A 23,547-nucleotide genomic window follows, 5' to 3' on the forward strand; every position below is an offset into this window, starting at 1 on the left:
CACTAATCATTTTAATTATTTGTAATCAAAATCCTTCTGTATGAGAAAACAGACTATCTGTTTTTCCAGACATGCCTTTTATCTCTGGGCTTTATACCATCAGTCAAAGTTCTTGCGCTTTAATTTTTTTAAATCAATAATCCATGGATTGTTTTTTTAAATTACTTGATATAGTCTCAGAGGCAAAATGTCTGACAAGGGAATCCTAAATGATATCCCGTCAACTTCATTTTTAATATTACTAAAGAGTACAGTCAGTTTCTGTTCTTTGCAGGAAGGATTTTGTGTTAAGCATGAAAAAAGAAAATCAAATAAAGGACTGCCAAATACTTTGGACGCAACAACACTGTTTTTGTCTTTTCTTCAATAATTTATGTGTAGCGTAGCAAGGCACATGTTTCAACATTCTATAGCTGTCATCCGGCAAAATGAGTAATATATGACAAGGCTGTTGCCTTAAATCTAAAGACGTCTCCCAAGGTTTGTATGACTGACATTTCCACGTTGGACGAAATAAGATATTTTTCAGAGAGCAATTAAATTGAAGGTAGTCCCGCAACATTAAACTGTCACAAAGTTTAAAATTAGCCATGTATTTGGACATTAATGAGCTCAAGACAAGAACAAAAAAACTATTCAAGTGTTTTCACATATGATGGGAGTCTGAATACAACATATTACAACCTTTATCTGAAATGCATAGCAGTCTTTTGATGTTTTTGTGACCTTTGGCCCAGTTGGAGATGATAATGTTCCTAACTAAAAGCCTTGAGTCCAACAATACAGACCTACAGCTTAATACACAAGAGAACACTAGATCAGGGAGGTATTTCCTGAATTTATATGTCTTTTGAAAGCAGCTTTTTCACATGCAGTATATAACAGCTAGTACATGGTGCACGTTATTCACTATATCCTGCCCGTCCTGCCACAGATCCTGCAGAGATGAGAGATTACCTATGTCCGTAAATTAGGCAGAAGGGAGTGCAGGTAGTTATTACACTGAAGGAACAACTGTTTCCAGCTCATGCACACATACCTCATTTTCTAAAAACCCCTCAGGCAGCCATTAATACTCCTCAGCCCAACAGACCTCTGCAACACTTGGTTGCCTATGCATTGGCCCAGAAGTTGACTGTCAACGCCTGAACAGCACACACCTGCACAGCTGCAGAAGACCCTTTAATAAAAACAGAGAAATGACTCTATCGTCTAACATCTCAATTCCACTCGTTTCCTTCCCCCTTTGCCTCAGATCCTGCTGTCATAGCTTTAGACATCTTAATTTGGGCATTGAGAAGCCAACACTAAACAATAATAGAAGATAAACGCCTGAAATGATTCACACTAATGTGGTGTACTTGAATATATCAGATGAAAACATTCACTCGCAACAACGCACACAGTTTTCATAAAGGCCCTCTGAAATACCCTTTCTAGTCTTGGTGATTTAGCAACCACAGCCTCCCATGATGATTGGGTGTTGAGTTTTTGACATATGAATTTTAATAGGACCCTGAAGTTTTATACTCACACAGCCTTGCTTGAAGTGCCTGTCAGTACAAGTCCTTTGTATAAGAACATGTGACCCTCAAACAGTCACACATTCAGGGCCATTCGAGGTCGGTGGCCCTAACATGGCGGCTCACGGTCCACATCCGGCCCGCGAGTCGTCTATTTCTGAACTGCTGTCTGCAATTTGTGGCCAGTCCAGATCCTGATCCAGATATTGTTCTGTTCCGGATTTTCAACATTAACAACAACCACTCTGTGACTTTGGTTTGGCTTGAATATGTTAAAAAAGAGACAACAATCTGTTGATAGGACGTTACTGGGTCCTGGTTCAAGGGATCAGCGAAAATGGATTTTAGAAAAAAAAAAGAAGTTGGCAATCTGTTAAGTTTGGGTAAGCATGCCGTGCTCCTAGTTTGCCAGTAAAAGCCAGGTGGACAATGAAACCAGCAGTTTAAAGAGGAATGGGCCAATTACTTGTTATTCTCCCTCTGACCATCACAAGACCAATATGCCCGAAAGGGGCAGTATTATGTAAAATCAACATTTTTGAGCTTTACATCATGTTATACCTGGTGTGCTGCCTTGATTCTTTCACATATGTTTGAGAAATCCTTTGTTCCCTGTAATATTTTGTAGAGGTATTTCATCAGCAACAATAAGCATTGAGTAGTGTAGGTCTTAGCACAATAAGTCTTACATTTTAACTTTCTTAGTTCCTTGAATCCCTTTAGCTTTGCACATTTTTCCCAATTTTTTGACCTTTTACATCAATTTTTAAGACATTCCTTAAACTCCCACCTCACATTTATTTTCCAATTAATTTTTGCAGGAGTTTCTTGTTTACCCTAACCTTTCCTAGGGTCTAGACTTTCAGCTATTGAGAAATGGTTACTTCCTGGAGTCATGGACTGTGTACAGGTTTTATTTTTTTTATTTTTTACCCAAAAACAACATTAACAACAACCGTCCTCCACTGAGAAGAGAGAAGAGCCAATCTGAAAAAAATGGTTTTTAGTGTTAATTCAATATGTGAATGGCTTTGTTCACTTCGGTCACTGCCATTGCTAATATACTACAGCAAACTTCAATTCTAAAGCAGTGCAGAAAATTGACGTCATCGTTCAAAACTTTGCTGACGGACCCGGTTTAATTCAAGCCAGTGGGGGAAAACCCAAATCAAGGCAAATAACCCATGTTTATAACATCAGACAAAATTAAATTCTAGGTCCAAAAATAAGATTAAGATTTCACATTATCCTATAAATTCGCATTTATAGGATCTACATGTGAATGTGAAGGTGAAGTTGACCATATGGATCAGTGCACACAAGTAAATAAATGTTTTTTAATGGTACTCTGCTAAAGGGCCTTTGTGTTTGCCATTATTTCGTAGCTCTTCCACAGGGATTCCCAAAGGACTCTCATTACTCCAATCACATCAAATTCACCACTTCCTTCTAGAAATCCTCTCTAGCCACATATCATACCACTAAATCATCTCCTAATGACTTTTCTCCATTCAAATGTAAAGGTCATGTTAACCTCCGGGTTAACCACGCACAGGGAACGTATTAAGAAGAACCATGGGATTTATTGAGCAAACCTTTCTATCCAGGATAAAACGTTACCAAGGTTAGAACAGTCCTAGTAAAAAAAAGCCTAAGCAGAGCTGCATGCGTCTAGCATGCAGTTATTTTACTTGACAGTGGGATTAATCCTCCCAGATTTGTTTTAAAACATAACGACCTAATTACTACAGCATTCTAAAGGTAGTACATATTTTCTGCCAATGTTAGAAATAAACAAACTTCTTAAGAGTCTATTACATTAAGCAAGAAATGTGAAAGGAACATGTTGGACTTGCTCTGAGCTTTTTCACTGCTTGTTATTGTGCTACTCTGGTGTCCCTTTATAGTTTCCTTTTTGGAGAGGAGAAAGCAGTTTGCTCTCTGTAGCTGACTGATAAATAAACTATAAACGAGGAGGAAGTGCCTAAAATATTTATTATTTCTGTTATAGCAAGCATGAAATTTCACTGTGAATAAACACAAAGTAGACGAGTGCAAAAATATTCAGCTCTTACATCAACGACAATTAAACATTTATTTAATCAACAACCCTGTTTAATTTGTACGTATTCTGCTGTCACAGCAATGCATTGTATAGAAGAAAACATGTTACTGTGTGGAGTATGTAATGCACAAATGCTCCATCGATTTGAATCTTATGTAATTATAAAATGTAAATCAGGTCAGGTGCTTTTGGTTATATAACACTTGCTACTTAAATTACTTTTCAAGCTTTCTAAACTTTTTTTTTTTCCCTTAAAATCATTTTAGAGACATGTATTGTTTTTCATGTTCCTGAAAATGCCCACTTCCTATTACCCACACTCGCATCGAACAACAGACCAGCTGGTCCTGAATCACTGTGGCATCTGCACAGCGCCGGGGGAATTGAGTTGCTAAATCAGGAGAGGCTCAGCTGAACTAACCCTAACCCTTTTTTTTTTTTTTATGCGCTTTAAGTGCAGCGATGACTGTGTTTGATTCCATATCTGCCTATCATGGGAAAAACGAAATAAAACTGATCACGAATGTGAGGTAATTTTATTTAAATATCTTTTAGAAACAGTAGTAAATGAACAAACTCTATCAAGTCTACATCAAACAGGAGGGAGGAAATACAACATAATATATCTTTTTTAGAAATACAAAACGGTATTGCAGAAAAAGAGGAATGCTACACTTACTGTACATGTTACATAAATATTTACACTCATTTAACATTTATGCAATGTCGTCAAATTTTCTTTAAGTATTTAGATTTTTTTTATTTATTTTACCTTTAACATTTTTTATTAAGCAGTGTCGTGTTGATGGAATTCAGCTGGAGAAAGAAATATGGCTTTAAAGCTTATAGACGATAAAGTTGCAAAAACTGCTTTGTCACTATAAACTAATTGTGTGTAGTTACCATGTGTGCAATCGGTATCGTTTTCACTTTCCAAGGTATAAACATACAGATGAAAAAAAAAAAACAGTGTAAAGGTTTAGAAACATTTGGATAATTAGTCAGATATCAAATTGGCAGAACTTTGTCAGAACCTCATTTGGGGCAGCAACTTTACATTTCTGTGTCCCACTAGTTTCACCCTTAACCCCCTACTTAAATGTACAGTACAAAGTTTGTTTATAAAAATATTCATGTCTTGTCCCTCTTCTTCGCCTTCACACTGCCCTGATTATCCTCCCTCGGCTCTTTCTCTCTTTGTCTTCCTCTCTGTCCCTGTGGTGTCTCCTGTTTCTATTCTTCTTCATGTCCTGCATGTGTTTCCATTTGCCATGTCCTAAACTTTTCCCTCTCATCCTGGACGCCCTCTTATCCAGCCAAAGTGAATCGCAGTACTCTTCCAAGGAGTGGACGGGAGAGCTCATTACTCTCAAATAGTCCTTGTAACGTTGACGGGCCTCTGCGTTATGGTGCAGCTCTGCGACATCTTCACTGAGCTTCGGTTTTTTGTCAAGTTGTCCGTGTGTGAGAAGCTGCAGCGTGAGACGAAGGAGAGTGTGTGTGAAGTGTGTGTGTTCCTGAGCCACACAGAAGTATACGCCAGCATCAGAGGCATGGAGGGAGCGGATTAGAAGTCCTCGGTCTGTGTGGACAACACGATCGTCCAGCTTGACCTGGGAGGCAAAAACAAACATGTCAGAGACTCATCAGAGAGACTGAGATGAAAAGATCACGTCTGTTTTCAAATAAAGCCTTCTGCTATAAAAAAAAACTCCACTCAATATGGTATTAAGATTGAAAGTGTATGTAATCTAAAAGAAAAAAATCTATTTCTGTAATTTTGCTTTTGTGATACACTTATGAGTTTCCAACTACATCTATAATATACAACGACAACCTGAAATCAAATTATTGCTTAAATACAACCTGTCAGATAACAATAATGAACAATGGTAAAAGATCTCAAACACAATGCAATATGCCCTGATTTGAAGAAATCATAAGTCTCCTTATGACCCATCTCAGCATGAGGAGGGCCTAAAGACTTTGGGACTGAAATGAGCCACTGTGAAAGCCATTATTGTCAAATGAAGAAAATGTGGAAAAACATGGGAACTTTTCCAGAATTACTCCAAGCCTACCAACTTGGATCGAACATTGCGTTGATGACTCATCCAAGAGCTCAGAATAGAAACCTGGACATCTACAGCAGGTCAGTCTTTCGGATTCTGCCATTCTTTACCCTCCAGATGATTAATCTCGTGGCATTGCTTCTGTTTCCACTTCAAGCAATGCAGCAGTGTTAAGATGACCATGAAGGACCATGAGAAACAGTGCATGTGTGTGTGTGTGTGTGTGTGTGTGTGTGTGTGTGTGCACTGTTACTGCTTGCACATGTCTGACTTCTTCAAAAGTAAACATCCATAGTCCTCCTGTGACTATTTGAAGTTATAAGTAACACAAATTGTATGTGTGTGACAGATTTGTTGTTCCTTGTGAATGTTAGTGTCTACAGTTCACTGCAAAGGTATTTGTACCCATTAAGCATTTATACAGTTTTCTGTTCCTGCTGAAGAAATGTGATTGACATTAACAAAGAAAACACTGAATGTCAAAGTTATATTTTTCCTTCCGTTTACCAAATCTTTATGCACTGATTTGTGTTGGTGTGTGACATAAATCACAATAAAATATATACATATTTACAGCCATTGAAGGGCTGTAAATAAATATGACATGTGTTATATTACCTACTCCATCACACTGCCGTGTTCTAATACACTGCAGTGACTTGGCAAAACGTGAGTTTTTTCCGAACATATAAAAGTCTTTCTCAATTTAAAACAATTCAATCAGCGTTTATGTGCTCATTTTGGGTCTTTTAAGCGTCTCCACAGTCCGAAATAAAGGCATCTGTGACTAAGAAACAGCACCAGACATTTAAACTCACCCAGATGGTCTGTTTTATTTGTGTATATTTGTACCATGGTGTGTGATTTAGCCACTCCAAAAATAATGGCAATGCAGCACATCAAAGTAACAATTCTGCATCGAAGGCACACCCAGATGCATATTTGTATTTTCTTTTAGTTACCCTGACACCTTAAGTATCAAATTAAATTCACATGTTGTAAAAGAGGGCAAGCCTTGATTTAATGAACACACGGCATGCATTTTATCATCATTCATGCCTTTCTCATTAGTTATGTCTTAATGGTAAAATATTTCAGACCCTACTAGGTGAACATACACTCTTGCAAGGATGTTGTGAGTATGACAGCTACATTTCTTCAGTTAATATGTTTAATAACCTGAGCGGTGGGATAAAAACAAGGGAGCACATGAGGAGAGTGAGCATTACATTGCAGGTGCAGACTGCAGCTGGCTGAGGATGTCTCCATCAAAACAAAGTGGGGAAAACACAGAGAGAAGCTGTCTAGACAACATGAAAGACACAAGAAAACCAAGTCGACAAACTGAGCAGCATCATGATAGAAAGTGTGAGGTGATTAGGGTGGGATAGAAATGTAAGGGTAACGTGGAAATTGGTCAGAATAAAACAAAAACAGAGAAGGAGAAAGATATTAAACTTAAATACTGTAGATAAGAATTTTATAAACACAACAGGCGCGTGTGTGCCAGGCGCGGAGAGCCGAGAGGTGGGCCGATGGCTCAGTGCAGAGGATCTGGGCAGAAGGGAACCTGCCCACGCCTCTGGGCCAGTCTGAAAAGAGGCGTGGCATGCCGAAGAGCGGAACAGTGCTGGAGTGTCGCAGAGTCAGCTGAGGATCGGCAAGTGAGCGACTTATAGGCAGATTGCCGTCACCTGGAGCAGCGTGATGAGTGGAGCCCAACTGGTGGCCTCGGATTGGTGACTTCTTTTAAGGACAATTACTGAACTTTGGATTTTATTAAGAAGAAAAAGGACTGTTTTTATTGTCACTATTGGAAAGTGACTTTCTTTGTAATAAAATACTCTATATTTGATCTTTCTGCTGTTGCTCTTGAGTTGTTTGCTCCCCCTTGTATCAAGAACAAAGTGTGGGGCCATATTGGTCACATAATTGTCTGTGAATTTCACTTTTTCCTTTCACTCAATTTCCCATTAAGTGCTTTGACAAAGTCCTTTGTGAACACCCAGCTTGTTTAGCAGAAAACTTCAGTGACTCATTTTGTAGATGAGCCCCATCCCGTTTTGTTGACGTGGCTGCTACACACTAAGTCAAGATTTTCTTCCTAAAATGGTTGAAGCATAGCCACAATATGTTCTGTTAAAAATCCTTTTTCACTGAACTTAGGTCACTTTTAAAATTTCTAACAAATGTGAGTGATTTCTGTTGAAATGTAATTGTTTTAGTCAGATAAATACACATACATTCAATGGTTGCTGTTTAGTCTGAAGGAGATCTTAGGTTTTAGTATTTTATTCTTAAAACATTTATTGTTGCATTAAATATGTCATTTGCACATTATGATAAAACACTAAACTTGGCTGTTGCAAAACTAACCAATTCTCTCAATTAATATTATGTATTTCATTTAATCTTTACTTCTTTCTATAACTTAGAGGACCTTCAGAGGAAGACTTTGCTTATACACCATTACTTTGATGCAACGGGTCAACTATCACTGCATTCCTAGACAAAAACACCCCATTGTGTTAGCTACCCTAAAACACATGGCTGTGCATTGCGAATGTTTTGTTATGGTTTCCGCTGTGGGGTTGCAAAGATAAACACAGAGACAGACAAACACACCAAAGACAAAAGAACAAGGTGTTTTCCTTAGTCAGAGTCTGTAAGGCAGGAGTCCTTTGCACCTGTCTGGACTTAGATTCTCTCCCGAGACATAAAGCCAAAAGCAGACAGCTGAGAGGGTGAATTAGAAGGAAAGAAAATTGGAGTCGGAGATGAGGAGTGTGTAAGTGAGCCAGCAGGAAGGCCATTAACAATGGGAGAAACAAGACCATAAATGTTTGGACAGGAGAAAGAAGGGCTGAATAAACATATCTTTGTTGTTTCAGTGAAGAAAATTATCGCTAATGAGTCTATTTCTACACATTAAATCGTCTTTTCCACCTCATGTTTTTCTTTGCACCTCTGCTTGTCTTAAATTTTTATGACCAAGGGTTTTAGAACGCAGTTGGAAAACAGCTGTTGGATTCCCATTTGAAGCCAAAGATAGCTCACGTGTTGGAATACTTTGCATGCAAAGTAGTTTCTGACAATTTTAGGTTTTCCTTGTCTGCAGTTCTTAAAATAGGTATTTAAACCATTGTACAAGTTTTCTGTTTAGGTAAAAAAAAAAATATATATATATATATATATATATAAATATACATATATTTTTGGATTTTCTGGTTAACAAATACAAAGTCTGTAATGTTTCCCTATCAGACTTAATGAAAAACTTCTGAACATAAACTTTCATATATTCTACTTGAAAATAATAGATCTTTTAAGCATGCGCCTTTTCCCTCTTTGGAGTTTTTATCATGTTCCACATCAACTAGTTTCTACTAAAAATATCAGTTATATCGATTTCTTAGAAAAGATGCTACACTATTTTTTTCTAAACAGTACACCTTTGTTGTTGTTGATTTGAAAAACATGTTTTTACAGAGGGAAGTATTTTAGTTGTGAGTTGTGCCTCGTTGGTCTCAATCAAACTAATCCAAAGGATTAATTTCTTATCTGCCAGAAGGGCTGGGCATATCAATCTATATATCGATATGGGTACCAAGATGAATAGTTAACACTTTTATTTGCAACTTCTCTTCTATTCCATATATTAAGAAAGTTACTTGACTTTCCTCAAGTAGTTCATGTCAGCACATACGCAGGAATTAAAATGTTTGTGCTCAAACATTACAAAGGTATGTTTTCTTTTAAATTCAGCCTGTTCAATTCCCTCACAAGCACAGCTTCATTCCGACACTGTCTGCACAAACAGTCTGTCTGTCTCTCTCGGCTTTCACAATGTAATATGTGACCAGAGAAACTGAAAAAAAATATATATATATATTTTATTTCTATTTGTGTCATTTTATAGTTAAAATGCTTTTATTTGCCTAAAATATATTTATTACAACTGTAACTAACTGAAGTCAAACCACCAAATATTTCATTGATAACAATATTTCAGGAAAAAAGCATCAGTATCGAAATTCATATCAGTGATAGTAGTTTAGTATTTACTTGGTATCGGGCAGATACTTAGTAATACAGTGACACACAACACACACACCTTATCTGCAAGATCCAGATCATTGATAAAATAAGTAGTGACAGTAAAATATTGATTAAAATTCACTTTCATAATACAGTTTTGCACATTTCACTTCTGCTTCAATTTCCCTTTGGGAATTGAAGCAGAATTTCCCTCCTTGAGGGAGGTAAGTCATTCCTTACCTCCCTCAAGGACAGGAAAGGTGCAAAAATTTATGGAAAGTCATAAACACCCATAAACGTCAGCTACACAGGGAGCGATGAAAACTGTAGCAACGTGTTCAACACTCAGATTTCAGAGCCAGAGAGGCTGAAGTCAAATATAAAGTTTCTGAACACTGTAACATTCTTTTGTAAGCAATAATTGTCTTTGGCCCAATAACGTCCATGCTTTCTGATCCACCAGAAAAAGAAAAAAGAACTGAGGTACATCCAAAGAAAGCAATAATGGCTATCTTCAGAAATCTTAGAGAAAGAGGAGTAAGTTGGGAAGACATTAAACTGTTCATGCCAGAGTGTTTGGCTGGTTTGTGCAAACAATCTGTGGATTATTATGAGCACTGACCTCTTCCCTACGTTCAGATCCCAATTTTTGCATGTACCACCGGATTTGGGCCTGCTGAGTCTTTGGGATGCATTCAAGGAAGGTGGAGTTGTTCTGAACTCCAAAAAGAACTCTCTCCTCCACGTTGCCGCCACCGTGACCTGAAAACGTAAAACAAAAATCGGTAATTATCCAACTGTGAATCTTTTTAATTATTCCTCCTGCATTGTAGCAACTGAGTAATGTGCATAGTGGGAAATGTTAATGTGATTTATAGTATAAGTCTCCAAGCAGAATAGAGTCTACATACTGTCTTCTGTGTCCCAGCACTGAATGGCAGGATCTCCATTTTTAATGTCCTGTCTTCTGGAACGTCTGAAAAGCAAAGACAAAGATGCTGAATGCACATCTACATTCATTAAGCTTCATGCAGTCATGTACAAAAATGATTTGTACCCTTCTTGTAGTTTATGGCTTGGTGTTATAAGAAATGTAAATCTCCTTCTTAGTAGATCTTACAATTTCACAAGTGTGAAAGTAGAAAAATGTACACAAATGGACACAATTGTTGATAAAGCTAAATTGATAAATTTACATTGGCATCCCTTTTTGCTTATTTTACACAAATTATCTTTGCTTTACAAACAGTTCTAAGATGCCTTTGCTTCTCTGTGGACGGTCATGCGGTCACTGAATGGTAATCCAGAACAACCAAGCCTGGGACAGACCAGTTAGCCTAGTGCTAGTTAGCCTAGTGCTAGTTAGCCTAGCAGTCATGTTTTGGATTATGGGAGGAAGCCAGAGCGCCTGGATAGAATCCACATGGGGAGAACAAGCAAATTGCATACAGTAAGACCCCAGGCAAGGATGCCAAACCAGAATGCAAAAAAAGCACCAAATGTTTTACAGTCACATCTCAATTTGTTTCCTTTATTATTTATAAAAGGTATGCAGGTGTATTTTCTTTTACTGAAGAAGCTGCATTTCATTTACTTGTATTCTGATTTGGCATGTTTGAATTATGTCACTCTGAATCTTCAAACCTAGAAACCTAATTACCATTAACACTTAATCTGCCCAAGTCTTTTATTTGTTTCAGTTTTGGCTCCTGCTGTGGTTTCTTTACATTACATCTGTTGACAGTTTGATGTTTTCCTTTGTCCTCCCGCTCTGTACTTGCAACAGAGTAGTGTTGTCAAGTGAAGGAGGAAAATAGGAAAAGTCCCCCCTTACAAGCGTAAAAGCCTGTGATTAGAGGGGGGAAAAAACATAATGGATGATTCTTTGACTACATCAAAGTCAATTCAACAATGACTTCAGTGTTGTTATGAAGTAAAATGTATTTCATAAATCAGAATTCCAGCTTGACTGCATTTGTGGAACAGAAAAGATGAGTAGCACCTCTGATGATGATTATAATGGTGAACTATTCTGTACTGTTTAAATACTGTACAGCATTCTAATATAAACAGATTAAAATCCAAATATTACTTTGACTTAAGAATGCACTTTCAATGCCAACACAAAAAGAAAACACATCAAGTTTGTGATTTACAGGTGAAGTTAGCAGAAAATATGAGCCATAGAGCCCTTTAAATTGGATGACTGAAATATATCATGGAAACATTTTTTTCCCATTGGACATGCTCCTTCCTTCCTTAAATATCCCTACTGGAGGTTAGGAGAAATTTCATAACAGCTGTCTTCCTTCCAGGGCCATTTTATGGGGAACATTTTAACACTGATCAGTTTTTAGCAGTAACTGCAGTGGAAACAGTGGGATTTACAGAACTGCCCCAGGATAAGGTTCCTGAAGTAGAAATGTTACTTCTACCTTAAGTTCAATATGTTTAATTCTATTTCTTTTTCTGTCAAACAGCTTCACAGGAAATAATTCTGAAATGTCACACCAGACAAGAGTTTACTTGTCCTCTTTTGTGATGTTGCTCACTTGGGCTCCTTTAGTTTATATTGTTTCTTCCTCCACTTCCTCCTGGGACATCTGTAGCACATAATCACTTAAGATCTACTTTCAAAGATCAGGGGTAACCAAGAAAGCAGGGCCTCCACTAATTCCAAAACAAAAACAGCATCCCCACGGTCTAATAATAAGGCACTGTGACCCATAACTGCTGGGTCTTGTTTCTGTAGCATTTAGACACATGCATGAAAGGACAAATAACAAAAACATGGGTAAACGACATACACAGCTTGTTTAACAATGGTGACACTGAGACGGGGTGCGGAATAAATTGTGGAAAAAAAAAATAATTCTAACCAAAGCATTTTTAGAGGACACATCAAAAACAGTTTCTCTCTACAAAACAATTTGCTCATACCAAAAAGATCTAATAAAAACATAAAGCACAACATGTGATTTTCAGAAAATCCCAAGCTAAACAACAATTCTTTCAAGAACACAAACATGTACCGGAAAAAAAAATAATACGTAGGAACTGCACAGCTGCATCTCATTTCCTCTCTGTCCCACCTCTTAGATGCCGGGACATATCGGGAGCATGTGTGTCCATCCCACGCGCAATAGGGGTCTCGTGCCAGGCAGCATTCAGCACAAGCCTGGCCATACAGGTGACATCTGCTGAGGGAAACTTGAGCGAGGCCTTCCTTGGAACCCACGTATAGTTGTTGCTAAAATCAAACACAGCATTATTGTAGAATTTGTTTTAAAAAGAAAAGCTACACAAGGTTCCTGTAAGATGTTAACATTCAGTCATTTTTGGCATAAATGCAATGTTAATTTGGACCTTTTAATGATTTATTTCAACTGCTGTCTTTCCACATTGAAATGACATTTTGTATGGATGAAAAAAAAGCCCAAGTAGTTTTGACATTTGAACAACTGAAGAATGATAAGATATTTTTTTAAAGAAATTATGTGAATAATCAGGGTTTCCTGAAACACTTAAAAGCTGAATGGGAATAACAGCACTTTGCACCAGTCTGATGGTTGACGAACCTAAATAACCGAGTAAACACAATTAAATGTTTTTGTTCTTTAGCTGATGTGTTCTTCATTCAGTAATTTAGCAGCAAAAATGTTTTTTGAATTGAAAAATGTTGATTATTTTATTGATTGTTTATGTTCGTCTTCATGTTTTCTTTAGGCCGTTTTGTAGTCATAACTCTGGGTTAATCCCGTAAGCCTCTGATGTTCCCATAACTGCATCTGCTTTCGCTGGCAGTTCGTTATATTTCAAAATGAGAAGTTCCTTGAGATGCTGGACGAGTCAGTTGCTTAACACCTGAAATTATCAGTGATTGGGGGAATTTTTCTCCCATATCAGAGGACTTTGTAAAAACAGGAGAGCTGCCCTGAGAATTATGACAGTTTTTGAAATGTGATTTTGTGTCAGAAGCTGAAAAGTGTAATAACTGTTTTATCCTTTAATCATGCGGCTTAGATATCTGTGAACACTAATTTGCTTTATACGAATAAGAATGACATTTGAAATTTTCACTTTAACTCATGCTCTAATATTTCTGAAATTTAAGCTGTGGAACACTTTTCTTGCAAAAGACAAAGAGACGATAGCGTTGTGAGAAAGCTCAACACGTTTTATTGTATGTTTTTTCTTTAGTGTTCATATATAGGTTGTTATCTATGGGGTGCTGGTCGTAGGCGTGAAACTTAAATATTTCCACCAAAATTATGCCAGAAAGTTATTGATAACTGTTAAAACTGTGGCCAAGATGAAATTTACTATTGATGTAGAGGAGAGCACAGTTTTTTCCTCCGTCATGTACTGAGTTATTTCTGTCAAAAGCTGGGAATTTTTGTGGTGATTACAAAGAAAAATGGCGTCACTAAAGTAACTTTCTTAACTAAGCACAACTACAAAACAAAGCACTTTGTATCCAACATTATGGTGTTCGTTAGTTACTAATTGTATGTTACAATATCTTATTAGCTTCAAAATGCCAACAAATGCAACTCGAAGGATACGGCCTGACATGTCTGGAAACAACAACATGCAGGCACAAACAGGTCAGACAGTGTTCAGGATTAATAGCAGTTGTGATTGGGGCTGAAGTGTCTACTGACACCTCTGACCCCAATGCAATTAGATGGCAGAGTGAAAGAGCTGCAGGAGAAGGAGGACAGTCTAACGCAGTGTCAACCTGGATGCATCCGCAAGCAAGGAGAAGGGCAAATAAAAAGCTTGTCTTGTGACACATCAGGCATGTGTCATGAGACATACGGAATGCATGAGGTGCGAATTATCGAAAGGGCAAACAGAAATGTTATTTATGTAGACACACTGATCTAAGGCTGTGAGGGCAACATGGGTAATGTACCTTTTTAGAAGAAATCTCCAATGTTAAGATGGGAGATGAAACCTGTAGAAACAAGATGGGAAAACACCTCAAAAACACTGCTGCATTGGTTTAAGAAAAAAATAATAGGTGATGTTGTTGAATAAACAAAAGGCATGGCAATTAGAAAGGCAGGGCAACCACATTGTGGTTTTATGAGACAGCTGCTCCATTGACAACCACAAAATTACTACAATATGTCTGAAAGCAAATCTTTTATATATATATATATATATATATATACATATATATATATATATATATTTGTGTGTCCAAGGTTAAGCTGTATATCTCACCTTGAAGACCTGGAGCTCCTCAAGAATCACTTCCTCTGTTGACCACTTCTCTTGAGTGATGCTCACCACCTTCAGAACAGAACCAGCATCTGCAGCAGAGACAGAAATAAAGTGTTGAAATCATTCGTATCACCTTGATTTCAAAGGCTTTATTTCTTATGTAAGCCATGCATATTGTGTGTATAGTTGATTGTATATTCAGTATATCCAGTCTTTGTCTAGACATCACTAGTAGTTGAACACAAAGAGAGTCTTAAACTGCTAAAAATGTTAGTTGTTGATACACATGAGCATTTGCTGAGTCTATGTGAGCCACTGCCCTCTGGTGTTTAAAAAAAAAAAAAAAAAAAAAAAAGTCTCACCTGTTCCCAGGAACATGACCTCATATTGCCCATCATCTGCCATAACCCTGTCCACCACAATGTGAGTCAGGGAGTAATCCACTCGGACACGTGTGAAGACGGGTTGACCAGCCAGGGGGTAAACTGAGTGGTGCATCAGCGGGTGGAATCGAATAAAACTGATCACCTCATCTGGAAAGTCTTTGGTAGTCTTGATTCTTGGATCATACGTCTTACTGGGGCACTAAAAAACAAAAGAAAAATGATTCCCCCTTTTATTATTATTATTATTATTATTAGAGATATTTTGTTGTATAGATTTTAAACTATTAAGAACATCCTTTTGTCACATTTCCTTATGTATGTCTCCATCTAGTGGTAAAAATGACAACTGCATGACAATCTAATGTGAAACATCTGTGCATCCCCTCTTCCCTGCTTTATTGTTTGCCATAGCTCATACTGAGCCCTCACTCAATTGTGCACCTGAGGTTTATAAAGCACCACATCCCCCAAGCATCCTGTTCACTGCCCTGATTAGAATTCTTAAACAAATTAAATGAGAACCTGATTAACATGTCATATAACCTCCTGAAAGCCAAGGTTAGGTCATTTGTAATGACGCTGAGTAAGCAAATGATAACATGCCCTACAGCTTCTTCAGTGTTTCACCCTTTAATCCTCAACATTTAAATTAGTTAATGTTTATGATTTTGTAATTTAAAAGAAAGCTGTGGGGTGTTTTTGTTCCCCGACTTGTCCAAATAACATCTATAGCCAGGAAAGACCCAATTTTTCTTTCTGTAATCATCTATGTGTCAGACAACATACCGTTCCAGGACGGGGATATGGTATTCTCCCCTCATATTCCACCCATCTGTGGTCGGGCCCCTCTTTGTGGGCATATGGTCCATTGAACGCCGCCCTTATGTCTGCCATGCTATATACACATACTGCTGAGCCCCGGAAAATGGAACTTAAAGAAACGGTCAAATGCAGAACAATGTAAGCCAGGGGTGAAAGAAGAAGTTTGTGAACATGATACAAAACGTGACCTACCTGGAAGTAGAGAAGACTGCATAAACTATGGGATTTTTTTCATCTCTGGTAGGAAGCAGAAAGACGTCCTCTTCAAAAAAAAAGAAAAAAGTAGAGAAACACAAAGGTTATTTTAAATGACACCACTCTACAGCTTTCACCTGGAATCTATTATTGCCTACATCTACCACTGTGCATGTGCTGATTCAATTGCTCATTAAATACAATGCTCACAGAAAAACACTGTTAGAAGATAAAAGTCATTTTATTGTCCTGACTCACTTTTGAATCACATAGTCACTTACGGAGCTCATCAAAGTGTGTGTCCACACCATCTGGTCCTGGAATTGAACACACAAGCCTGGCTTTGAGGAAGGTGGTCCACTTATTGGTTAGACTCCGAAGACCGCCGACATCATTCTGAAACACAACAGCAAGTAGTCACAAAACCATGGTCTGATAATGACATGAGGGAACTTTTAATAGAGCTGTAGAGTCCAAGTGGTCTTCATAGTGGAGGTGCACACAACATCAGAGACTTTGACTACGCTCATTATTTGTTTAAACAACATGCCTAAATATGTGCAAAGCCCTAAAAATGTCATAATCTAATAAACAGATTAATAATTTAATAACTTACAAAGCCCTAATTGTATAATTTAATTTATTGTTTTACATTTGGATACAATGATATGAAGCGCTAATGATTCTTTAAATAGTTATAGTGCATTGCCCTAAATGTTTAAGAATTAAAATCAGTAATAATAATAATAATAATAATAATAATAATAATAATAATAATAATAATAATAATAATTTAATATGTTGTGAATTCCCAAATATGTATTTCTTTATTTAACTAATTTCTTCATGGTTTCTGTGTAGCAGTGCATCATAACATAAATAATGTAATTAACTTTTGCTCAACAGATAAATTTTAATGTCTGACTTGTTAACCTGGACAGGAAATCAATGACAGAACAATCTCACAATCAAATTTTTAGCCCCACCTGTTGACCGCAGTGGGTACTGCTGGCACTAAAGTAAATTCATTCTGAGCTGTAGAGCAGGACTATCAAATACATTTAGAAAATGTTGGCCTGAAGTTGACATCCTCTGCCGATGTTAGGCTCTAATTGGGGAGGCGACGTTAACTTCATGGTGGAGGAGGAAGAAGGACGAATAAAACTGTTCATGAAATTATTATGACTTTTACACATAGTGGATAAACATTTTATGAGACAAATTACGTTATTTATTCATGTACAACATACAGTGACATATTTATTTACTCATTTGCAAATTTATTCCATTTCTAAGTCGTATTAACTACCTCTAAATCAATGGTGCCCATGTCAAACATAGCCTGATCAAATGGCCGATTTCCTTCATTAACATGTCATGCAGCTCTGCACAGGCCTGATAGGCCAGAAATTAATTCAGGAGTGCTGGAGAAGGGATGCATCTAAAGGTTATAGCACAGTCAACACCAGTATAGTAGCTTTCTAAGGACTGGACTTTGTTACCTCTGGTATGGATTTATAGCGATTTATTTACTCATTATATTTGGGCCTTCCTAGAACTGCTGCATAGTTAGCACTAAGGAGACCCTTTATATACTTGTCGTATTTAAGAAGAAACTAAGAGGAAAAAAAAATCGAAGTGGAGCTTGTTTGAAGGGAGTTCTGAAATGAAAACATTTTCTACAAAACAACTCATGTTTCATCTTTGCATATGAATTACTTTCCTCAAATTGCAATGTTTGACCGAGCTTTGCTTGGGGTTCTCAAGTGGGGCATGGAAAGGTAAGTGTATGAGTTAAACAAGACGGATAGGGTTTGGTACATTCAAAAACAAGAATGCAGATAAGTGTCCCCTTTTGAAAAATGCATGCACTTACGAAAGATGCTTCACAGGGTGACCGTCATCAAAGTGAGTTAATCTTAAGGGCCCTTAAGTATGTCCTTTCACATAGGAGAAAATAGTCATCCACCAATAAGGAATGTAAAGGTAAGAAAAAAGAAGCAAAAACTACTCCAGGGTATCAGATGGTAGGGAAAAAAAAAGAATCTCCTTTCTGCCTGCCCTGCAGACGTCTGCCAAGATATAAACATGCTGAAAACTGTTCCTTCGAGTTTTAGCAATATATCTTTGAATGCTAATTACAAACCACTGAATTCCATTTGTGGTGACAAATGGTACTTCGAGTGCTTCACTAAGGTCCCCAATTATAAATATGCCCCGTGTCATTCTAAGCTTACAATTGCTTCGCTGTGAGGTTAAATATAATTTGGTTGACTGTTAACATTATCATCAAATATAACATCTTACAACTTTCTTTGCATGATGTAACTTATATTGCCCATAATAACTAATAATCTGATTGGTCTATTGCATTGGCCAATGCAACAACACAGGTCCCACCTGTGCAAACAAGAGTTTTTTTATTGCACAAATGTCTGTCTAAAATGACATTTTTAGAGAGACATTTGTCTGTCTAGATTTGTCTGTCAGATTTGCTTTTCAGAAAGCAAATCTGAAAAGTAAAGTGTGTATTTGTATTTATCCAACATTTTTGAAAACCATGAATAATTTTATGTCCATTTTAAAAATATGTGTCATCTTTTGTTGGTCAATCGAAAAAAAAAAACAAAAAAAAACATAGAACATCTATCAATAGTGTGTGTTAAGAGAGAAAAAAGTATACCTATACATATATATATATATATATATATATATATATATATATATATATATATATATATATATAGACACTTTTGCATGGCACTGTGCTGCTTCTTCTGAGAAACTCCCACTGTCTACACTTTCCTCAAGTAATATCTCACCTTGCACACACGAGCCACTCGGGAGAGAATGCTCTTGTCGTTGCCCTCCCACGACACCTCACGGAAGAAAAAGTATATCTTGTCATCATCAGGATTGTAAGTGTCAGCGATGGGATGAGCAGAAATAAACCTGGCCTCTGCAGACACAGAGGAAAGGAAAGAAGGAAGAGAGAACATAAGAGACTGGTAATGGTTTCTCCATTAAACCTAATGCCATGTGGCTTTTAAACTACAGTGCACCTCATGGTAACAGCTAATTCCTGTTTCACTTGACATACTAGCATAAGCCTTGTGGAGCTCTATATCAGCCATTAAAACACCTAGTGTTTTGGTGCATAAACAAATAAAATAACAGAAAGAATATTTGGATTTTTTTTTAAGAACATTTCAGTCAGTCTCATTTAAATACATGCCTGTTTAGCAATGTCGGAGAAGGTGAAGTAGGTGAAACTGAATTTCAATAACATATCCACAGTTTCCTGGCTCTTTTCTTTCTTTACCATCACATAAGATCCTGACCACTCTCTATGAGCTCTAGCATCTCAGCTTCCATAAATATGCATTAGGTGTGGGAACTGAGGGCAATTAGAGTCGATCCAATTGGCCAATTATGCTAGCCCCTCCTGAGTGTCGCTCTAAGACAGCAGGAGGGTTAAAATTTCTACCAAGTGAGTGTATGTGATACAATTCACCTGTGCAGATTTGGCGATGAAAAGTTTTGCCAATATTGTTGCTGTGTATACATCCTATGGACAAAGGCTATAAAGAATATTGGAAAGTAATTTCAAAGCATACAATACCAGTATTGCAATATATGGTGGTTTATCATAAATCCAAATTTATTTACTCTGTTCATTGTGTCCTAATAATACTTTTGGCCGAAGAGAGAGGCCCTCAATTGCAGACACCCAATTTCGATAAATGTAAATGTGGTGCAAAAAAACTAAGTGGTGTGACTATCACAATGACTGAAGGGAAATAGAGGGCTAAAGAAAACAGAGTTTGTGTTGTTCTTTTGTTGTTTCTATCTAAAGTATGTTTTCGTATTTAACTAATGATTTCTGTATTTCATGTTTTACCCATATCATAAAGTAAACACTGATCAACTTGAAGAAAAGTAATGAACACTGTGCTAGGTGCAATAAATGGAAACAGCATGTTTCCATCTCCATCCAGATTCAGAGGAGGGACAGGACAAAAAGTTTGACCGCTTCAGTGACAGTACATCAACATTAGCTCAACGTCTTTAAGCCAAGCCAAACACCAGAGGGTGATTCCCCCAACAAGAACAGCTTAATAAACTGCTTCTAACACGCTCGACAGGAGGTCATTTTAGCTCTGGGAAGATGTTGCACAGGCTCACAGGAAGAGAGGCGCTCAACGAGATGGGGTGCTGTCTGTCTGCCCCACCACCGGCACAAGCTGTTTACACACACCAAGAGACATCGAGGCCGAGACAGACAAAATTAGTCCAAACATCCCAGACCATGTGGTTGTGAAATGTTGAGACCATGTGCAAAGATTTAGATTCTGGAGACAACTGTTGATACACGACAGTCTGTCAGTGGTTGTAAAACACTTAAAACCGAAGACGCACATGCAGAGAGGTCTCCCTGCTCAGTGACTGTGCATGCTTTTATGTGTGTGTGCATTTGACTCAGACTCTGAACTTTGTGGCACACTGTAAATTCCCCTGTAGGTGTGGCCCCCGTTCAGTTGTGGCATTCATATAAAAGTTCCAGTGAAATGAATAAGTAGACTGTTTCCTTTTCTGTGGAATGCCAATAATCATCCTGAGGGTACAGGCGGCTCTTTGTGTCTGCAGTGAGGCTGAAAGTATTACAAAAAAGCAAACAAGTTTTGAGTGCACTCAGCATGTTAATGTGGAGATGTGCAAGGGCGTACATACCGTTGATCCAGTAGTCTTCAGAGATGTCTGTGCGTATGTAGTGCTGGTCAGGCGGAGGACCTAAGGAGCGTGTGAACGTAGTGTCTTTTCCCAGAAAGTCTGATGATGTGCCCACATACAGGTACTGATCTGGAGAGATATTTGATTATAACGTTGCGTCATTACAACCACCAATTTCAATGTATTTTGTTATATTTTATGCTAGAGACCAAAAGTGTGACGGGAGACTGTTGCAAAGGCTTATATTCTACCAGCACATCAACGGTAAACACATGGTCAACGCTGCGATGCAGTGGCTTAGAAATAAGAATACTCATGTCTTACAATGTGCTAGACAAAATCCAGACCCAAACCAAATGAAGAATGTCTAGGCAGACACTTTATTCAATCACATTGACTTATTTTGTAAATAAAAGTGGGCAAACATATGTTAGTCTCAGGACATGCAAAAACTGGAATAGGCATACCCCAAAAGGCTTGCAGCTTTGTGGACTCAGGACATCAGAATGTCAAAATGTTCTGATTTATATTTTTAAAAGTATGTAGCGCTTTCCTTCCATTTCCCAATTGTGCACTTATATGTGTCACAAAAAAATAAATTAAGTTTTAGACTGTAACATGACAAAAACTTGAGTATTCATTAAAAGCTGCTTTCTTTTGTCTGGTGTCTAACTTATGTAAACCCAAATATGCAAAGCAGAAAAGGTTTCTGTTAGCATATGCAACAAATGGCAGAAAGGCTGCCAAACACTTGTTGTTTATGACTGTCAGCAAAATGACTTTCTTGTACCCTGAGAAATGTCAACTTGTCTATTTCTAACACAGAAGCTTCGCAGGAGGACAGTATAGAAAATAAACATAGGAATGCAAATTTTTGTATGAAAGTATATGGCTCTGCGTAAATAAACATGACTCATTGTATAAGTTTGCAAAACGGATGTTATTTACCTGAAAGGACTGAGGCGAACGGCTGCAACGGATCGAAAGGACACTTCAACCTGCCAGAATCTGCTGTATTAGGCAACAGTTGGAAAACACCATCCTGTGGTTTAAAGGAGAGTGATATTCCAAGACTAGTTAACACTACCCATGAAATACAGCCAAGGAATTTTCATTTGATATTCACTCATTTATACTTCACCTCTCTCTGCCCAGAAATTTCAATGAAAGCACAGGTGGGGTGGAAGGCTCCTGTCCCACAGGCGTAGACATGTGTCCGGTTGTAATTGTGGAGGACTCTTACAAAGTTAGCACATTCCAACTGGAACAAGCAGGGACAGAAAAAAAACAGAGGAAAGATGAGGTACAGTAGGACAATAAATATAATGAAAAGCCTGGAAAATTTACAATACAGCTTGTGGACAGACTAATGAATGAAGATACTATCGAAAGATTGTTACGTTTTTTTTATGAAAATACTCACGTTTGTACTTTTCCCAGCATCTCTGCATGTTTCGACTCTGTCTCTCAGAGCAGGCCAGTGGATCTAATGACAGATAAGTATGTGAGTGTTTTTTTTCCGGCTCAACGGTGTTGTCAAAATATGAAGCTTAAGCCCCATAATGATTCCATGTTGTCATTCGCATTGTAATCTGCATATCTTAGCCACGTAAAGTAAGCACATCATAATGAATCTGCAATGACATCAATAATCTTATATAGTCTACAAACACAGTTGACATATTTTACAGGGAGAATGCAGATTCTCCCTTTTCTTAGTATATCTATATTGGCTACTTAACAGACAAAATATAGGATTTTATAGGGCTTGTTAAAATGCAGAACTGAGAAAAGTCTTGACCTCTTAACCTAATGTCAGCTTTAGTGCAACCAAGAGCCTTTTGAAGCCCTTTTAGAGGCTTTTTAAAGCTTAAAACAAGAGCAGACTGAACTCTGAGACCAGACAGGTTAAAGCCAGACATATGTTTCTTTTTTTGCTTACAGACCTAAAGCCAACATGAAAGACAGTAGAGAGAACAAGCAAAGGTCAAAGGCAGAATCTACTCAAAGATTTCACCATTTTCTGAATTACCTTTAAAAAGTTGTGTTCTTGCTAAGTCTTTCACTATTCGTACTAACAGTGGTTCAAAATTCAAACTAAAAAACGTCTGACCTATATCAACGTTTTAAGCTCTGGCAGGACAGAGAGCCCTTCTCCAATAGTCCACCTTGTTCATACATGTGTTATAACTGGCTTATCTGCTTAGTTTGATACCTCCTGTAGCCCTGTCAAGGAGAGCTATCGTCAGCACTGCTCATAGAAAAGGAATTCATACAGAAACTACAGTGTTACAATACAATCGGTGGATGTGTGAAGGCTTAACTGAGGGATTAAAGCATATACAGAGTATTTTCGCACCTGGTTTTGTCACTGCTTCTACACAAGCATAAAAAATATATAGTAAAACTTTTCCAGCACACCAAAGATCAACAATAAGGCAGGAACGCCTGGAATATTTATGCTCTTTTTCTGTTCATCCTAT

At 37.6% G+C, this 23,547-nt stretch overlaps 1 protein-coding gene and 1 long non-coding RNA gene across 3 annotated transcripts in view; one reads left to right on the plus strand and one right to left on the minus strand.

The window, feature by feature from the left end:
• LOC107835561 (uncharacterized) overlaps positions 1–14,976 on the plus strand; it is an 82,738-nt gene extending 67,762 nt beyond the window's left edge. The window contains exon 3 of the long non-coding RNA XR_001661354.1: positions 14,912–14,976. This is a non-coding gene — a long non-coding RNA (uncharacterized LOC107835561). The remainder of the gene's footprint in view (positions 1–14,911) is intronic.
• The window catches only part of sema3d (sema domain, immunoglobulin domain (Ig), short basic domain, secreted, (semaphorin) 3D), a 33,851-nt gene continuing 14,336 nt past the window's right edge, over positions 4,033–23,547 (minus strand). The window contains exons 4-18 of one of the 2 annotated variants that reach the window (XM_016668162.1): positions 22,488–22,550; positions 22,206–22,325; positions 22,013–22,106; positions 21,065–21,193; positions 19,156–19,292; positions 16,615–16,729; positions 16,331–16,400; positions 16,103–16,247; positions 15,293–15,515; positions 14,931–15,019; positions 14,617–14,658; positions 12,791–12,945; positions 10,610–10,674; positions 10,321–10,460; positions 4,033–5,201 (exon numbers count right to left, since the gene is read on the minus strand). In XM_016668162.1, coding sequence (XP_016523648.1) covers positions 4,746–5,201; positions 10,321–10,460; positions 10,610–10,674; positions 12,791–12,945; positions 14,617–14,658; positions 14,931–15,019; positions 15,293–15,515; positions 16,103–16,247; positions 16,331–16,400; positions 16,615–16,729; positions 19,156–19,292; positions 21,065–21,193; positions 22,013–22,106; positions 22,206–22,325; positions 22,488–22,550 — 2,043 coding nt within the window. In that variant the 3' untranslated portion in view covers positions 4,033–4,745. Of the gene's footprint in view, positions 5,202–10,320; positions 10,461–10,609; positions 10,675–12,790; positions 12,949–14,616; positions 14,659–14,930; positions 15,020–15,292; positions 15,516–16,102; positions 16,248–16,330; positions 16,401–16,614; positions 16,730–19,155; positions 19,293–21,064; positions 21,194–22,012; positions 22,107–22,205; positions 22,326–22,487; positions 22,551–23,547 lie in introns of both variants that reach the window. The other variant, XM_007545666.2, reaches the window with a different exon arrangement.

This window comes from Poecilia formosa, unplaced genomic scaffold, assembly GCF_000485575.1.
Source record: "Poecilia formosa unplaced genomic scaffold, Poecilia_formosa-5.1.2 Scaffold13, whole genome shotgun sequence".
In the NCBI taxonomy this organism is placed as follows: domain Eukaryota; kingdom Metazoa; phylum Chordata; class Actinopteri; order Cyprinodontiformes; family Poeciliidae; genus Poecilia; species Poecilia formosa.